Genomic DNA, 18,820 nt, shown 5'->3' on the forward strand with positions numbered 1-18,820 from the left:
TACAGTGGACCCCATGGAGATGATGAATGTTCCGATTCATCGAATTTTGCTCTTGCCAGGAAGAAAGAAAAATCCGGCCGAGTAACACTGTAAAATCCAATCTTGTCAAAACCAACATAAATACTCCGTAAAGATCATTCCGGAAAAATCTCTAGTGACTTTAATCCCTGTAAGAGCACCGAAGATTTACGTGTAAATTGGATTTAACACAACACACAGGCTCACACCAAAACCGTGTGAAAGATACACCCAAAAAAAGAACGAAAAAGACAAAGGAAAAAAAGAAATCCTCTGTCTGTCTCTCTCTCTCTCTCTCTCTCTCGCTCACTACAAACGGTCGGAAAGAAAAAGAAACGGCAAAGGGAGCGTCGGTGGGGGCTCGAACGCGGCTCGGCCCCTCTGGCCACCACCACCTCCTGGGCCCCACCCTTCCCAAAATAAAATAAAATAATCAAATAAATAAATTCATAGACATCTCTCTTTTCATTTCTGACATACGCGTTTTAATTTAAACCCTGTTGGATTCTCTATTTTTCTTCTCTCATGTGCTTTCATAAACCTTCTCTCTCTCTCTCTCATAAATCCTACATTACCCTATAATGCAAATCCTTTGTTAAAGTAAACGTGTATTGAAAGAATCAAGGAGGAGAGGGGAGGATTTATTTGATATTTATTCATCTATTTATTTTGAATTTTTTTCAAGGCTGGATCTTGATTTTTATTTGAGGGGAAAATGGTGATGGATACGGGAGGACGTCTTATTGCTGGATCTCATAACAGAAATGAGTTTATTCTCATCAACGCTGATGAGATTGGACGAGTAAGAAAGCTATAATTTTTTTTTTTTTTTGTGTTGTTTCAGTTTTGAAATATTTGCATTCATCCATTTTGGTTTTTTATGATCTGGGTGTGATTTGAAATATCATTAGGGTTTCATCTTTCTTTCTCGTTTAATTTGTTGGTCTGATGGAGAGATACCCTTTTGTTTTTTGTAATTTTTGTCTGATTGGAAATGTAGTTTTGGATTTGGGTTATATTGTTTACCAAGTTGTTGTTACAGAGCTCTGTCTCAGACACCCATTACTGCAAAAAAAAAAAACTGGATTTTGGTTTATATTGCATGGTGTTTGTACTTATTTTTTCTATTGATACACATGTCTGCAATTTTTATTTTATTTTTTTTATACTAAGAGATTGATAGGAAAATTGGTTATGCATTCGAGTTTTTTTTTTTTTTTTTTTTTTTTGTGGTGGGATTGAAAGACCACTGCTGTAATTTCTATATTATGTTTGTTTGTTTTTCTTGATCTGGATTTTGATGTTTTTTTTTTTTTTTTTGGGGGGTTTTGCAGAACAAGCCTTTGCAAGATTTGAGTGGGTTGATCTGCCAGATTTGTGGGGATGAGATTGAGATAACAAAGGATGGAGAGCCCTTTGTTGCATGTAATGAATGCGCTTTCCCTGTTTGCAGACATTGTTATGAATATGAGAGAAGAGAGGGGAATCAAGCCTGTCCTCAGTGTAAAACCAGATATAAGCGCCACAAAGGTTCGATTTCTTAGAACACCCTGGAAAATAACAATTTTAGCTCTACAATATATTTCCAAATTGTTCCCTCACAATCATTCAAAAAAAAATAAAAAAAATCCCTCACAATATGGGCGTTTTCAGGTAGTCCTCGAGTGGAGGGTGACGATGAAGAGGATGATGTAGATGACTTGGACAACGAATTTGATTTTGCGGTACATGATGGGAGACATACACAACATATTGTGGAGGCAGCTCTCCATGGCCGGCTTAATGTCGGCCGTGGGCTTCAAACTGATGAAATGTTATCCGCCGCTGCTCAGACACGCGATTCGGAATCTGTTCTTAGTCCCAATATCCCTCTCTTGACGTATCACCAAGAGGTGAATTGATTGAATATGTTAAAGTCCAAATGCTATTAGGTTCACAAATTGGTTTTGGTGATGATGGTTAATTTTTTCTGATTTAGGATGCTGGGATTTCTCCTGATAGTCATGCTCTTATTATACCACCAATTTTTGGCCGTGGAAAACGAATTCATCCAGTGCCCTTCCCTGATACATCTATTTCTTGTAAGTTGGCTAGATTCATATGCTCTCTGTTGATTCTATTCTATGTTTTTGAGTTGTCATGAACTCTGTCCCTTCCTTGTAAATAGATTTTGATTATGACTGTTGCAGTGCAATCCAGACCAATGGATCCGAAAAAAGATTTAGCAGTATATGGTTATGGAAGTGTTGCGTGGAAGGATCGGATTGAGGAGTGGAAGAAAAGGCAGGCTAGTAAGCTGCAGGTGGTTAAACACCAAGATGGGAATGGTGGGAACTCGGATGGAGATGGACCAGATGATCCTGACTTGCCCAAGTAAGTGTTTATGAATCTTGTCATTTTTTACTTGTACAAGCTTTTCACAGTTTGCACCATAGTTTATGTTTCTATTCTTGAATTAGTGAAATCAGGAACCATGTATTAAGCCACTAAAACCTAGAGCATCCGAAGAAATCAAAGTTTTATTTTCTCTTATGCTCTGTTTCTTTCGACGGAAAATGGGCGTAAAACAAATTTTATGCCCAAATTTTTCGTTTAAAAATGGGTGTTAAATTTGTTTTATGTCCAAAGAAACAGAGCCCTAACGAACATCAAATGAGTGCAGATTGGGTTCCAATTGTATCAAATCTGGAATATTTATAAAACAAATCAGTGTTTAAAAACTCGTTGACACGACAAGGAACTCGCCCGAGTCGTCAAGGATTTTTCTTGGCTGCGTTCCACGTTGCACCACATCCACATTCCGTGTTCTGCGCTACATAGTCAATAAAACTCCTTTGACTCTCCCAAGTTATGACCGCATCCGCGCGAAGCCGACAATGATTTTTCTTGGCCGCGTTCCGGGTCGCATCCGAAGTTGAAGGGAAAGTTTTATAAGACAGCTGTGAGGCCAGCTATGCTGTACGGCTTATAATGCTGGGCCACCAAGAAGCAGCATGTTCATAAGATGAGTGTAGCGGAGATGCGAATGCTTAGATGGATGTGCGGTCACACAAGGTTTGATATAATTAAAAATAAAAACATTCATAAAAAGGTGGGGGTTGCACCAATTGAGGAGAAGATGAGAGAGCCCCACTTAAGATGGTTTGGACTTTGGACATATCCAAGGTAGGCCTTTGGATGCTCCGATGAGAAGAGGCGACTCATGCCAAGTTGATGGAGTAAAAAGAGGTAGGGGCAGACCGAAAACAACTTGGGTAGAAACAGTGAGGAAAGACTTGATAGCTAGGAACATAACAGAGAACATGTCATTCGACAGGAGAGAATGGAAGAAAATGATCCATGTAGATGAACCCAACTAGTGTCAGGATTAGACTTAGTAATTTTGAGCTGGGTAGATTTGTTCACCTTCATCATGAAATTTTTCTAAAGGATTCATTAGCCGACCCCAACTGGTTTGGGACAAAGGCTTAGTTGAGTTGAGTTGAGTAGAGTTCCGGGTTGCATCCGCCTTTTTAAACACTGAAACATATACATATAAATTCTCTCTTCTTCTGACATGCTTGAAGGAAATGAAAGGCGTAGCTAGAGAGAGGCTTGAGATCTTTGACTTTCTCCCTCCTAGAGAGGATCATGTCTTTTGGTGCTATTTTTATGACCATCTTAGTTGCCGCTTTTGTTTGCCCCCTTTTCTTATTAGTAAACTTACCACTTCAAAAAAAATAAAAAAAAATAAATAAATTTAAAAAAATAAAAATAAAAATAAAAAAAATAAAAATATAAAAATATATATATATATATATATATATATATATATATATATATATATATATATATAAATATAAAACGAATACACCCCACACAAATGTGGTACACACACGGACTTGAGATCGTACCCGAGTGTGAAATGAAGACGGTGAAGAGAAAGAAATAGACACTCGTGTCAATGTTTTCTTTCCAAAATCTCAAATTTGGCTCTCATTTTCCTTTTTCTAGACATTCAACTCTGTCTCCACTGAAGTGATTTTGGTTTGATTCATCTTGCCCATTTTGGGCATCAATTTTGGACCACTCCTGGAATAATAGCTCATGGGAAAGAGAGCCTGGAAACTGCATGATTTGGTCCATTCAGAATTCACAATGTTTACAGTCAGATGATGATCACTTTCATCCTAAACAGCTTTGATCCATACAGCTGTTGCACCTTGACTGAGTAAAATAAATCAAGATGGAAACATGGCTGCCAAGGAACATGTTCACATGGTGCCTTTTATTTTTATTTTCATATTTTCCCTCCTACTTATGTTTCCCATCTATATGGCCTTACTGTCATACCATGTAATTCTTTGTTTTAGTCAAGCCATCTTAAGGAGGTAACTAAGAGGGATATCTTTAGCTATCTTGGTCCAATCCTACATAAGGAATGAGAGATTGAAGAGGATGTTAACCACAGAATAATAGTAGGTTGGTTGAAGTGGAAGCATGCTTGAAGAGTTCTGTGCGATCATAAAATACCTACTAAGTTGAAGAGAAAGTTTTATAAGACAGTTGTGAGGCCAGCCATGCTGTACGGCTCAGAATGTTGGGCCACCAAGAAGCAGCATGTGCATAAGATGAGTGTAGTGGAGATGCGAATGCTTAGATGGATGTGCGGCCACACAAGGTTAGATCGAATTAAAACTGAAGACATCCGTAAAAAGGTGGGGGTGGCACCAATTGAGGAGAAGATGAGATGGTTTGGGCATATCCAATGTAGGCCTTTGGATGCTCCAGTGAGAAGAAGTGACTCGTGCCAAGTTGGAGTAAAAAGAGGTAGGGATAGACTGAAAGCAACTTGCGTAGAAAAGTGTGGAAAGACTTGAGGGCTAGGACATAACAGAGAATATGACCTTGGAGTCGATAGAATGGAAGAAAATGATCCATGTAGACGAACCCAACTAGTGTCAGGATTAGACTTAATTCAATTTGAACCGGGTAGATCCGTTCACTTCATGAAAATTTCTAAAGGATTCATTAGCCTACCCCAACTAGTTTGGGACAAAGGCTTAGTTGAGTACTTGAGTTGAGTTAGTCAAGCCATCTGAAGCTCACCTCTCAATTTCTCTACTGCCAAACCATGACATTGGGTCCAAGTTGTAGACCTTTCTCTTGCAGTGGACCCGCTGTGTCTCCAAAGGTTGAAAACATAGAACTATCCGAAATCTATTATTCTGATTCCCTCTATAATCATTTATGGTTGCTGTTATTCGTAATGATAGAGAAGAGATCATCCACGCTTACATCGGTCCCATTGGGATTGGCAATTTTTTGAAAGCTGATGTTTCAGCACTCTTGACTGGGCTTCGTCTGTTCAAAGGCAATATGGGTGGTCACCTCTGGGTTGAAGGAAACTCTTAACACAATTGGTTGGGCTTTTAGGCACATTCTGGGACCGCGGAGATCTGCTTGTCTGTTAAATGAGGATTTTGAGATTAGCAGTAATAGCTGTGGATGTTGTTTCTCTTGCTGTTTTTTTCCTCTGTAACCCTCCTTTCTCTAGATTTAATAGTGTTAGATTCTTTAAAAAATAGTTATGGCTGTAGTTCTATATTTGTTGATTTACAATCTTTGATGACTTAATTTTTTTTTTTTTCAGGATGGATGAAGGCAGGCAACCTCTGTCCCGAAAGTTACCCATTCCGTCCAGCAAGATAAACCCATACAGAATGATAATTTTACTCCGTCTCGTGATTCTTGGCTTCTTTTTCCATTATAGACTTTTGCATCCAGTTCAAGATGCTTATGGGTTATGGCTGACATCAGTTATTTGTGAAATATGGTTTGCTATATCATGGATATTGGATCAGTTCCCCAAGTGGTATCCAATAGAGCGAGAAACATACCTGGATCGATTATCACTGAGGTATTGGTGATGTGAAAAATGCATTACCATTCTAAATATTTGTTAAATTTCTGGATGTTTCATCTTACATTTCTACTTGTGGCATTTGTTTTCAGGTACGAAAAAGAAGGGAAACCATCCGAGTTAGCTGATATTGATGTTTTTGTAAGTACAGTGGATCCTCTGAAAGAACCTCCGCTTATCACCGCAAACACAGTTTTATCTATTCTCGCAGTTGATTATCCTGTTGAGAAAGTTGCATGCTACGTCTCGGATGATGGTGCTGCCATGCTTACTTTTGAAGCCCTTTCTGAAACATCCGAATTCGCAAAAAAGTGGGTCCCATTCTGCAAAAAATTCAACATTGAGCCTCGTGCTCCGGAATGGTATTTTGCTCAAAAGATAGATTATCTGAAAGACAAAGTTCATAGAGATTTTGTGAGAGAGCGGCGTGAAATGAAGGTTTGCATCTTTCTCATATATTTGGCTGTTATGTTGTGTGTTTCCTGTTTATGTACTCCCAATCTTGTAACATACAACCTCAGCCAAGTCTGCTCTGGTTTGTCTTGTTGAAGCTTTGGCCCAGTGGTGGTCAGAGTTTACCGAAGTGGGTGCATCATCTAACTTAAAGGGCTGATGCCACTTTATTTGGGTCTAATCTTTTCCATTCTAAATATGTAGGGCTGCAAATGAGCCGAGCCGAGCTTTGGGGTGTTCGGGCTCGGCTCGTTTAGTTTTTATGAAGGCTCGTGTTCGGCTCGGCTCGTTTAGTTTTCGAAAAAGCTCGGCTCGGCTTGTGAAATATTCGAGAAAGCTCTTCTCCGGCTTGGCTCGGCTCGTTAAGTGGAACGAACGATGATAAAAACATACAGCTGTGGGATTTGAACCCAAGCCCCCTCTAAATCCAGCGCCTTAACCACTCGGCCAAACTTTCATTTGTGATAAACAACCCACATTCTTTTATTTTATATATAAAAAGCAAACATAATCCAAGCTTTAAAGCTCGGCTCGGCTCGGCTTGTTTATAAACCGAGCCTAAAAAGCTCGCGAGCTTTTCCGAGCCGAACTATACAAAGCTCAAGTTCGGCTCGTTTATTTGGCGAGCCTAATTTTTGGGCTCGGGTTCGGCTTGTTTAGTAAACGAACGAGCCCGAGCCGAGCTTTTAACGAGCCAAACCCAAACATGTTTGCGAGCCGGCTCAGTTCATTTGCAGCCCTATAAATATGTCTATAGTTTTCATGCCTTTATGATTATTTTAAGACATAACATCAAGTTACGACTTAGCTATGGTCCAAGGTGTTAAACTCTTGTGATCAGGGTCCTCTGATGCATTTTCCTATGTGTGCAGAGGGAGTATGAAGAATTCAAGCTTCACATCAATGGACTGGTTGCTACTGCAAAGAATGTTCCTGAAGAGGGTTGGACAATGCAGGATGGAACTCCGTGGCCTGGAAACAATGTTTGGGACCATCCAGGAATGATCCAGGTGAGGTTCTTTTTGCAAACCTTATATTTGTTTGTTTCTTATCTCACGGAACATGACACATGAATGTTTCAACTTTGAGCTAGCACTATATTCTCCTGGCCTTGATTTTTTAAGTTTTCTTTGACTTTAGACTTCCATTCACTGGTTAATATTATGTATGATGGTGGGAAAAGAGGATGAAAATAAACAAACATGATAAGAAGGAAGTTATAATAGCCCTCTTGAAAAAATTGGTGGTTGAAAATGTTTTCCAGCGATATTGTTTGCATTGACTTTTGGACCTGCTTGTAAAGCAAAGCCATTGACTTTCCAAGTGGAAATTCTGAGTTGAAAAGAAATATGCATAGATGCAAGAATCATTTAAGAAGCCGCAGAATCATCATAGTGGATCATTGTGTGCTCTGCCTGGAGGTGGGGGAGTTAGTAGATCACTTACTCATACATTGCAGGACGGCCAGACAGGTTTGGAGTCGTACATTATTGAGATTTGGAATCTCATGGATTTTCCCATCGAATGTGGCGGAATTCCTTCAGTGTTGGTATCTCGATCCATGGCAGGAGAAAGGGAGAATACTATGGAGAGTGGTACTTTTGGCCACTATCTGCATGATTTGGAAAGAAAAAAATGCAAGAATTTTCAGAGGCAAATCCAAGACACTTGTACATAAATGTGATAGCATCAACTATAGAATGGGTGAAAACCTTACCTTCTTTCAGGTTCATCTCATACTCAAACATTTGGAGAAGTTGGAGAGAGATTAGCACTGTTAGGGAGCAGGTAGAGGCTCTCTCTCGTAGATGGATTCCCCTTGGCCCTAGAAAACTTAAGCTCAACTTCGATGGATCCGGTAACCATGGGCTGGCTGGGGTAGGAGGCTTACTTAGGGATGAGAGAGGATCGATCAAGTGGGCCTTTTCAGGCCCGTTAGGTATCACATACTCCAATGAATTAGAACGAAACTCTAAGGATTTAGACCAATGGAGAGTGGATATCTATCTAGGCTCATCATGAAGGGTGTCTCGCTAAATGTCATATGATGGTTGGAGACTTGGAGGGTAGCCATCCATAACCTTGGAGATTTGCGTAATTCTTCGAAGAAATAATGGACATAGCGAGGGATTATGATATATCCTATCGTCATGCAAGGAGATCGACAATTAGTGAGGCAGATCAGCTAGCAAGAGCAGGAGGCCTAAGGGAGAGCATGGATTTTTTTAACTTTTTATCGCCTTGAAGTATCTTTTATGGTTCTTTTATTGTTTTGTTTCTTGTCTTTGTCTTTGTTCCAATCTCCTCGATGGGTGTTCTTTCTTTTTTCTAATTAAAATTTCCAGCATTAAAAAAAAACTGTAGACTGTAGATGCAAGATTTTGAAACTCGTAGGAATACTTCCATAACCCAATCACCTATTTTAGGACCTAAATCTGAATTTTCACCCATCCATATGTCTGCAGAGTGTTTAAAAACTCCTTGACTCGACAAGGAACTCGCCCAAGTCGACTCCTTTTTACCTTGGCCCCGTTCCACATTGCACCACATCCGCATTCTGTGTTTTGCCCTACAGAGTCAATAAACTCATTTGACTCTCCTGAGTTATGTCCGTGTCAACCGGGTTCTTGGCCGCACCCGCGCCGAGTCGACAAGGATTTTTCTTGGCTGCGTTTCGTGTCACATCCGCATTTTTAAACACACTCCAAACCTATCCTAAACCTCGTAGGAATACTTCCTCAACCCAATCACCTATTTTAGGACCTAAATCCTTAATTTTCACCCATCCATTCCACTCATATTCTCTACCAATACCACACTCTACATCATCCCGACATAAATATGCAACTTCCCCGCTTGTGTTTGCACACCTCAAAACCTACCCAAAAGCGCTCTTTGAGGTCTAGAATCTTTCTCATAGCCATTGGTTATCAATTTGGTATCAGAGCCAAGTATTAGTCCAATCTTTTGTCGATTGTCCTTGCATCAGATACAGACCCCTAGTTGAACCTAAGTATCTTGATTTTCCATTTATGCATGTATTTTGCTATGTTCCTAGTTTCTAACTCAAATGTGATCAACTCACCCCTATTGGACCAAGTACTTTACAGACTGCATATGTTTTATGTCAACTTGATCAGTGCTTGCCTAGAGTTAACCTTCTAGAACTTGGTAGAAGGGTAGAAAGCTCTAGAAGTAGAGGCATGTGAATATTCTAGAAGAGTTTTAGATATTTTGTAAAGAATGTAATTGGAATATCCTTAGAATACTCTAGAAGAAGAAATGTGAGAAAGGGGTCTAGAAAGTTCCCCTTATGCCCATAAAAGGGGAGAACCCTTCACTTATGAATCACCTCAGAAAGTTGTAAGCTTCCTAGTTTTTGTGTGCTAGTTCTGATTTGCATCCAACCTCAGAATCTGAAATACAGCTTTATACTTGGTAGGATATGTTATGATTACAACTAATAATACAGGAAGATGTGATTGGCCTCTTCTTTATTTGTAACAATTCAATGATGGGACCATCCTCAACCAAAGACAAGCGAGGAAGTCATGCATGTAAGCTTAAAAAATATTTAATTGGAAGTGGGGTTCATTGAGAATTGAGCACAATTCAATTCTCTCAAAAATTACGAGGGGTATTTTGATAATTTGGACAGCTGATCATGATCAAACTAGTCCACATGGGAATTTAAATCCCTTTGGCATTTTTGTGAGGTTTAATGGGGGCCACTTGGTGGTTGACACTTTTCCATAGAATTTTTCATTTAAGTTCTAATTTCTTTTAGAGTTTGATCAAAGTTTTTAAATTGTGTAGTTTGTATTTTAGTAGGTGATACAATCAATATTGTTTTAGAAAGAAATAATAAAATCCTAATTGTTAAGTAGGTTCTTTCTTTATTTAATTGGGAGAATTTGTAAATGGTTTAATTAGAACGTCTAGAGTTAGAAAGTTTCTAGAAGACAAGAATCCTTGCTAATTTCCATGGGGTTTTCTCCCTATGCAATGTGAAGCCTGTTGCTAGATTTGATGGATGAATGTGTAAAATATTTGAAGCTTCTGCTCTTGCGTGGATGTGTATTTATTGCTCTTAGACATGGGTGTGATGCTCATGATCTAGCCATTAGTGTGATGCGGTTAGTTAATGGTGCAATGCCCTAACTCCCATCTTAAGTAAGTTTTATTTTCTCTTGCTATCACTTATTTCTTCTACTTCCAGCATACAATCTTCTCTACCCGTCATTCTATTTATTCCTTCTTATTGTTAAAATTCATTTACTTTGGATCATTTAGAGTGTTGATTTCAAGCAATCAGTTTCAATCAATTGATCATGGTCGTTGATCTAAAAGCCAGATCCTTCGGGTTTTTTTTTATACTTCTTTTAATCTCTATATTTTTTGCTATATGGAGATTGTCACCCTTTTGAAATGGCAAATTAAGAGCCATTCCAAGACATCATCATGCACAATAAGCGCGTGTTTTTGTAAAGGGAAATGATAAATGCGCCCCTTTTCATCACTTGGGACACCCAGCTGCATTGTACGTGGCAATCAGGTCTGTTCACTCCTTCAAATGTGAAGTACATCAGCCCCTTTGCAGTCATAGATACATTGTATCTGGGTGTCCCAAGTAATGAAAAGGGGCGCATTTATCATTCCCTTTTGTAAAATGCACTTAAATTACAGTTTGATAAATAAACGGCACCATGAATTTTTAAAATTCATCAGAATTTACCACGATCAATGCTGTAAACTAGTATTGTAAATTTGGCTTGGATTAACCAACTTCCTAAAACTTGTCACTCAGATGATATTTTGGTCTTCCAGTGGACTTCCCTGTTTTAGGCAATCTAATGGGGTGCTATCTGCTTGTAAATTGACACAACTGCAGACGTGGGTCCCATATTTTGATGACTATGTTTTGAAGTCTCGTCAATATCTACGGAAAACAAAACATACAAGTGTTCAATTCAATTTTTTATTCACTTGGTCGTGAAAAGTTATGCCATTTGGCATTCTCTTACAGACTTCCCTAATACTTACCAGCTAATGACCAACAGGTTTTATTGGGCGACAATGGTGTCTGTGATATTGATGGAAATGAGTTACCACGTCTTGTTTATGTTTCTCGTGAGAAGAGGCCAGGATTCGATCACCACAAAAAAGCCGGTGCCATGAATGCCCTGGTAAGATCAATCTTTTTGTCTCAAAAGTCTGATGTGTCTCTATGGCATTTAAAATATAGGTCGGTATACTGATTTGTTTGGTTAATTCAAGGTGCGGGTTTCTGCTATCATTTCAAATGCTTCTTACGTTCTGAATGTCGATTGCGATCATTATATAAACAACAGCAAAGCCCTAAGAGAAGCCATGTGCTTCATGATGGATCCCACATCCGGGAAGAAAATTTGCTATGTCCAGTTTCCTCAAAGATTTGATGGGATCGATCGGCATGACAGATATTCAAATCGCAACGTTGTATTTTTTGACGTATGTATTGCGTAATTCTCATTTTCTGAAAGGAATATGTATTATCTATTATGTAATTCTCTTCGAAGTTTAATTATCTTTTATCTTGTGTTTCTCCCATGCATTTAATTATCTTTTGTGTTGTGTTTCTCCCATGCAGATCAACATGAAAGGACTCGACGGACTGCAGGGACCGATCTATGTTGGAACTGGGTGCGTTTTCAGAAGACAAGCTCTGTATGGATATGATGCTCCTGTCAAGGTGAAGCCCACAGGAAAGACCTGCAACTGTTGGCCAAAATGGTGCTGCTTGTGTTGTGGGTCCCGAAGGAAAGGCAGGAAAGGGAAGGTTAAGCAGGAGAAGAGGAAGAAGATGAAACACAGGGAGACATCGAAACAGATACATGCACTTGAAAATATTGAAGAGGGAGTTGAAGGTGAGTTGCCTCCGGTGCTACCCATAGGTAGCAAAAACGGAAAGCCATTTAAAAGTCGTTTTAATGGTTTGGTGTTTAAAACTTTTACAGTAAAAGCACTCCTTTTTTGAGGAAAACATTATACACGTTTAAAACACGTTATAAACGTGTTAAACACATTTTTGGCAAACTTTCCAACTTTACCCCTACTATATTTTGTAAATTACATTATTTTAAATGCATTTTTTTTGTGTTTCTGTTTTTCTACTATGTTTTTTTGAACAAAATCCATATTAAACTTGGATTTTTGCCATCCCATTTTATTGCCGAATCACGTTTTGCCAACTATCGTGCTACCAGGTTTCTGATTTTTGAACAGTATATGCATAGCCAAATATGTGATGAGCATGAGTGTATTTGTATTGCAGGAATAGACAGTGAGAAATCGTCTCTGATGTCCCAGAGAAAATTTGAGAAGCGATTTGGGCAGTCTCCGGTTTTTGTAGCTTCTGCACTTCAAGAAAATGGTGGACTAGCTCAAGGTGCCAGTTCTGCCTCACTTTTGAAAGAAGCCATTCATGTCATCAGCTGTGGTTATGAAGACAAAACAGAATGGGGAAAAGAGGTAAGTTGAATCTCTGAATGCATTTCGCAGTGAGTTATTATGCCACTATTGGCAAGGTTCAGATGTAGTTTTAAATTTCAGCAGAAATCCGAAATTTCGGCCTAAAAAATTCAGCTTCGGTTTCAGTTTGGACCGAAACCGAAAGTACATTGAACAGTTTTTTTTACAGGATTTTGCCAAAATCCAAAATTTTCAAGATTTCCACCAAAATTGCCTAAATTACTGAAAAAATACCGAATTTGTTTTACCGAAATTTACATGATTTCGGCTGAAACCGGCACCAAAACCAACATTTAAACCATGGGTTCACATAATAGAACAGCTAGATGGCAGTGGGACTCTTAGCAGATTTTTGCCCTCTAATTTTATAATGTTTCTACAGGTTGGTTGGATATATGGATCTGTTACAGAGGATATTTTGACGGGCTTTAAGATGCACTGCCATGGCTGGCGGTCTGTGTACTGCATACCTAAAAGGCCAGCATTCAAGGGGTCTGCTCCCATTAATCTCTCAGACCGACTTCACCAAGTTCTACGTTGGGCCCTTGGTTCTGTTGAGATATTCTTGAGCAAACACTGTCCCATCTGGTATGGCTATGGATGTGGTTTGAAATGGTTGGAACGTCTTTCCTACATAAATTCGGTTGTGTATCCTTGGACATCTATTCCGTTGATTGCTTACTGTACCTTGCCAGCATTCTGCCTCCTCACTGGAAAGTTCATCATCCCAGAGGTATGCACAACTGCACTCTCGAGATTTAATCTTTTGTTGAAATTCAACACTCTCTTTTAGTGCGAAAATCAAGGCCTGAAATTAAAAAGGTGTTTTTTAAAATTTTTTGGCAAAAGAGAAGACTTTTATTTAACATGTTTTGTGTCCTGGTCGTGCTAGCCTCTTTTTTCCAGGGTACTTCTCTTGAAGTTCTAAACCCATCATTGATTAGTTTAATTAGTTTCAGTGGACTTGGTCACACACCTTTTACCTGAGATCTATCAGTGAATGATGCCAAAAAACTGAATAAGCTTTTCTTGTCACAAAGTTTTTTTATAGAGTTCTAAAAGAAACAATGGGATCCATTCATGTTCTTTAGGTATACAAACAATGGCATTGTTCAAAACAAATGCATTGTCTTTTTTGGCTGGGATTTCTTGACATTAAAGATTGTGAACATTTTGCTTTATCATTTCTTAGAAAGTTTTTTTCATTGGTGAGATCACTTTGAAAATGAGGTTACCAGATTGGAGAAGTTATAGGTTTGGCATCGTGTGTTTTGTTACTTATTACTAAATAAAATCTTGGAAAGCGTAGGTTTAAAATTTTCTTGTCCTACAATCTGACTCGTGGCTCATATGAAATTGCTACTCTCTGCAGATTAGCAATTACGCGAGCATTATATTCATTGCCCTCTTCATATCCATAGCTGCAACTGGTATTCTGGAAATGCAGTGGGGAGGCGTTGGAATAGATGACTGGTGGAGAAACGAGCAATTCTGGGTTATCGGCGGTGTCTCCTCACACCTCTTTGCTCTCTTCCAGGGTCTCCTCAAGGTTCTTGGTGGAATTGATACAGCCTTCACTGTTACAACCAAAGGAGGAGACGACGGAGAATTTTCAGAGCTTTACCTCTTCAAGTGGACATCATTGTTGATCCCACCATTGACATTGTTGATAATCAACATTATTGGTGTGGTGGCTGGAATTTCAAATGCCATCAACAATGGGTACGAGTCTTGGGGCCCTCTGTTTGGTAAGCTGTTCTTCGCTCTCTGGGTCATCGTCCACCTCTATCCTTTCCTCAAAGGATTGATGGGGAAACAGGATAGAGTGCCCACAATTATTGTGGTGTGGTCTATTCTTCTGGCCTCTATCTGCTCACTCTTATGGGTTCGTGTTAACCCATTTTTGGCGAAATCGGATGGACCTGTATTAGAGATTTGTGGGTTGGATTGTGATTAATTTATTGGGGTTTAAGCTGGTTTTTCATGTAGAGGTTGGTTATAAGTTTGCGGAAGAAACAGATCCAAGATGTGGCGATTTTGGACGATCCAGACAGTCCATGGCAAAGCTGAGGATTAACTGGGGAGTGGCTTGTGTAGATACAGAAGAATTGGAATCTGACAAATTGATATTTGTTTTACTAGTTTTTATTGATTCTTTTGATACATACATGAGGGTTTTCATGAGGAATGGAAAGAGGTTGGTTGATTTGGGATGGCTTGTCATCCCAAGGGAACATTGTTTAGGCAATAGCTGATCTTTATTGAGTCGTATTTATTATTATCTTGTACTACATTTCTATCTCCAAATTTTTTGCAACTTTCTGTGTTTATTTCTGTTTTTGTTTCCTGATTGTAGATGGGTTCTGCGGTATAATGTCTAATCCATTAAGTACTCCAGATGGTAATACCAAGGCCCTGTTTGTTTTGAATTTTGAGAATTGATTTCGAGTCCAAAAGGCTTTGTAGAAAGGGAATCAAAACAAATTTTACACCCATTTTTAAAATTTGTTTTGCCCCCATTTTACATAGAAAGAAACGGCTCCAAACTGATTACTAGAAAATGAGCATTAAAATGTAGAAGAATGAATTCTCAAATACATTGATGCCGAGAAGATTTTGATTTGAATTTCTCACATTTGCAGCCCTTTTTGCATTGTAATTTGGATCCGGATCAAATTCTTCGATTTCCAATTCAGCAACTGACAGTGAAAACAATCAGATTTCTAAATATGCTATGGAAATAAGTAATTGGAAATCCACAAATATGGCAGTTTCCTTCACCTTATTTGCTCCTCAACCTCTCCCCTCCACTAGAAAGTACCCCCTTCCCCCTCTCTCTCTCTCCCTTCCTCAACATGAGCTGCCGGATCTATTCATTTTGTATTCAAAACTCAATTCCAAATCCAAATTCAAAGTATGAGGTATCGAAATGGGCCCAAATTTTGAATTTGGATTTGGAATTGAGTTTTGAATACAAAATGAATAGATCCGGCAGCTCATGTTGAGAGAGAGAGAGAGAGAGAGAGAGAGAGAGAGAGAGAGAGAAGGGGGGGAGGGGGTACTTCCTATTGGAGGGGAGAGCTTGTGGAGCAAAGAGGGTGAAGGAAACTGCCACATCTGTGAATTTCCAATTACTTATTTTCACAGCATATTTGGAAATCTGATTTTTTCAACTATCAGAATCTGAATTGGAAATCCAAGAATTTGATCTGGATCCAATTCACAATGCAAAAAGGGCTGCAAATGTGAGAAATCCAATCATTCGCAACCATTTGTGAGTTGTGATTTGGTTCCCAAATCAGCAACTGACAGTGAAACAGTGAAAAAAAAGTCAGATTTCCAAATCCTTTGATTCCCAAATCAGTCACTGACAGTGAAAAAAAATCAGATTTCCAAATATGCTTTGGAAATAAGTAATTGGAAATCCACAGATCTGGCAGTTTCCTTCACCCTCTCTGCTCTTCAATCTCTCCCCTCCACTAGGAAGTACCCCCCTTCCTTCTCTGTCTCCCTCAACATGAGCTAGTAGATCTATTCATTTTGTATTCTAAACTCAATTCCAAATCCAAATACAAAAATATGAGGTATTCAAACGGGCCCTTAATCTTGGAATCATATTTGATGGGTGTTTCAATTCTACACAGCTAAAAGGATTGTGTGGCCGATTTAGACGAAAGGTCTTTCTGTAGACTGTTTTCACATTAGGAGGTTGATCTATTAGATGGCATCACTTCAATTCACGCTGAGTGCATCATGTCATGATTAAATAGATCATGGGGATACAGCACAAGATGAGAGAGTATGTAGCAGACCAAGGTTTTCTCTTGAAGAACTCACAAAAAAGATAATGCAATAGATATATTGATTGAATATGGGCTTTCTCAAGTAAAATTGTCGTTTTGAAAACTTTTCAACCATCACGAATTACCTAGGCTTGGGGCTAATAAAGCTATTCAACCAAGGACCCATCACGAAGTTCATCCTTGGAGCCACCTCAACTTACTATTGTTAGCTAAGGAGGCCAAAATTGGGTATACACTAATTTAGTTATGATAACTAAGTTAAAGAATTTCTTGGACTTGGTCATTATCACCAGATATTGATGATTGACATGATACCCCATGGAGTCGGATGCATACCTAATGTACACAAGGTGCAGAGCTGTGTTCTTAAGAGTACTTAATATCGTTGATTTTTAGGTGGAGCCAAAATAAACCAAGTTGAATATGGTTGGAATTTTGTTTTATTTCATGGTCATTAGTTTTCTGATGGCTATGCCTATAGTCCACCCTCTTTCTTACAGTTCTCCAGTTTGACTAGGAGAGTAGTTGGGTTTGCTCCTAGAAACATATACCTATTAAGTCATAGGGGAAAAAGAGATGACACAAAAACTGGTTTCTTTCTCATTACCATGAAAGAAAGAAAAAAGAGAGGAGAGATTGAGAGGTGTATTGAGTTGCATGGGTAGTGTTTATGAATTGATATGGGTTTAGATCAACTGAGAAACCTGTTATAATCTGTGTTATCTTTATTAGGCCCTGTTCGCTTGAGATTGTGACAACAGATGGTGAGGGCCCCAACCGATTATTGGCACAAAGTTATCTTTATTAGGCCCTGTTCGCTTCAGATTGTGACAACCAATGGTGAGGGCCCCAACCGATTATTGGCCCATAATTTTGTGCCAATAATCTGTTGGGGCCCTCACTATCTGTTGTCACAGTCTGAAACGAATATAGAACCTTAATAAAATCTTCTTTAAATTGCTCGTGGACACACCTGTATGCCTAATCATGCAAATTGCGTGTGCTCTCTGTGCGTTGTCATTGCTCTTAATTTTTACACCCTATTGGATCGTATTTTAGCCTGTCGGTTTCTACAATTCAATTGAAACTTCCTACTCGCAATTGACTATGGGTCATGCAAGCTCTTGGAAATTTTGGGATAAAAACTTCACCTATGAATAGTGCTTTGGGAATACTTTGAAATCAATTGTGATTACCCATTTGAAATCTTTGGATCTATTTCAACAATGGGTATTTTCGAAATCGCTAATCCTTTCAATCTTTAGTCTAATCAAGTTGACACCCTTCTTGTACTCGTGCACTCATCATTGGAAGCAACCTCGAGGATTTTAATTAGTGTTAGCTTATACAGGAGCAAAATGAGATGTCTACATATAGATAGTCCAGTTGATGGACCCTACTACTCCGCTATCAGACGATCTTGTGCCCATTGCTTAAGATATGTTGCATGAACATGGCATTGGTTTTCAAATCCTTAATAAACCATGATGGTTGCTTCTAGTGAGAAAGCAATCATCTTCAAATAAATCATCTTTTCATAAAAGAATGATAAAAAAGTGAGAGTACTACCATAGCATATTCTTTTTGAAGAGCACGAATCCGTTATTCCAACCGGCCTAGAGAAGACGTAGATGATTGTGTCATTACTATCTCTAAACACCGGCCCATAGAAGACGTACATAGATGATTGTACCCTTCGAATCCTGCTTTGCAGCGTTGCCAAGGTAGCAACCATCGATGTTAGAGATTGAGAACATTTGCTACAACAGCGTATTCTCATCCTTTATAAACCTTGATCTCTCAAGGGGTGACCATCACTGTCTTGATCAATCTTAACATGATGTACCACCCACTTGTCATTCTTCGTGGTTAGAGAGAGAAAGAGGGAGAGTTCTACTTTTCTATCCAAAGTGTACCTAAGAGTTGGCGAAAGGGGATTTTGGTTAAGCCAACTATCTGGGCTGTGTTCTTCAATCTTCTTTCTCTACAGTGGGTAAAATGAGCAGAACAGAAACACTCATTGGAAGGGGGTCTAGAGAAACCACCACATTTCTTCATTTTTCCATTTACCCTGTTTGGTTGCTCAAAAGCAAGTAGATTACTGACGTTTCAAACGGCAATGATCTTCCAATGA

The 18,820-nt window shown here is 38.9% G+C and overlaps 1 protein-coding gene across 1 annotated transcript; it reads left to right on the forward strand.

Annotated features, from left to right (window-relative positions):
• Positions 1 to 245: 245 nt before the first annotated feature.
• On the forward strand, positions 246 to 15,174 carry LOC143888207 (cellulose synthase A catalytic subunit 2 [UDP-forming]-like). Its single transcript, XM_077392561.1, has 14 exons — positions 246 to 820; positions 1,353 to 1,548; positions 1,672 to 1,910; positions 1,997 to 2,099; positions 2,208 to 2,391; positions 5,651 to 5,917; positions 6,013 to 6,358; positions 7,246 to 7,383; positions 11,434 to 11,559; positions 11,651 to 11,863; positions 12,003 to 12,279; positions 12,687 to 12,883; positions 13,266 to 13,616; positions 14,256 to 15,174. The coding sequence occupies exons 1-14, from the start codon at positions 734 to 736 to the stop codon at positions 14,838 to 14,840; spliced, it is 3,309 nt and encodes a 1,102-aa protein (XP_077248676.1). The 5' UTR covers positions 246 to 733; the 3' UTR covers positions 14,841 to 15,174.
• Positions 15,175 to 18,820: the final 3,646 nt, after the last annotated feature.

Source organism: Tasmannia lanceolata, unplaced genomic scaffold, assembly GCF_043159265.1.
Source record: "Tasmannia lanceolata isolate RefF3 unplaced genomic scaffold, GAP_Taslan_0.1 ptg000012l, whole genome shotgun sequence".
In the NCBI taxonomy this organism is placed as follows: Eukaryota; Viridiplantae; Streptophyta; class Magnoliopsida; order Canellales; family Winteraceae; genus Tasmannia; species Tasmannia lanceolata.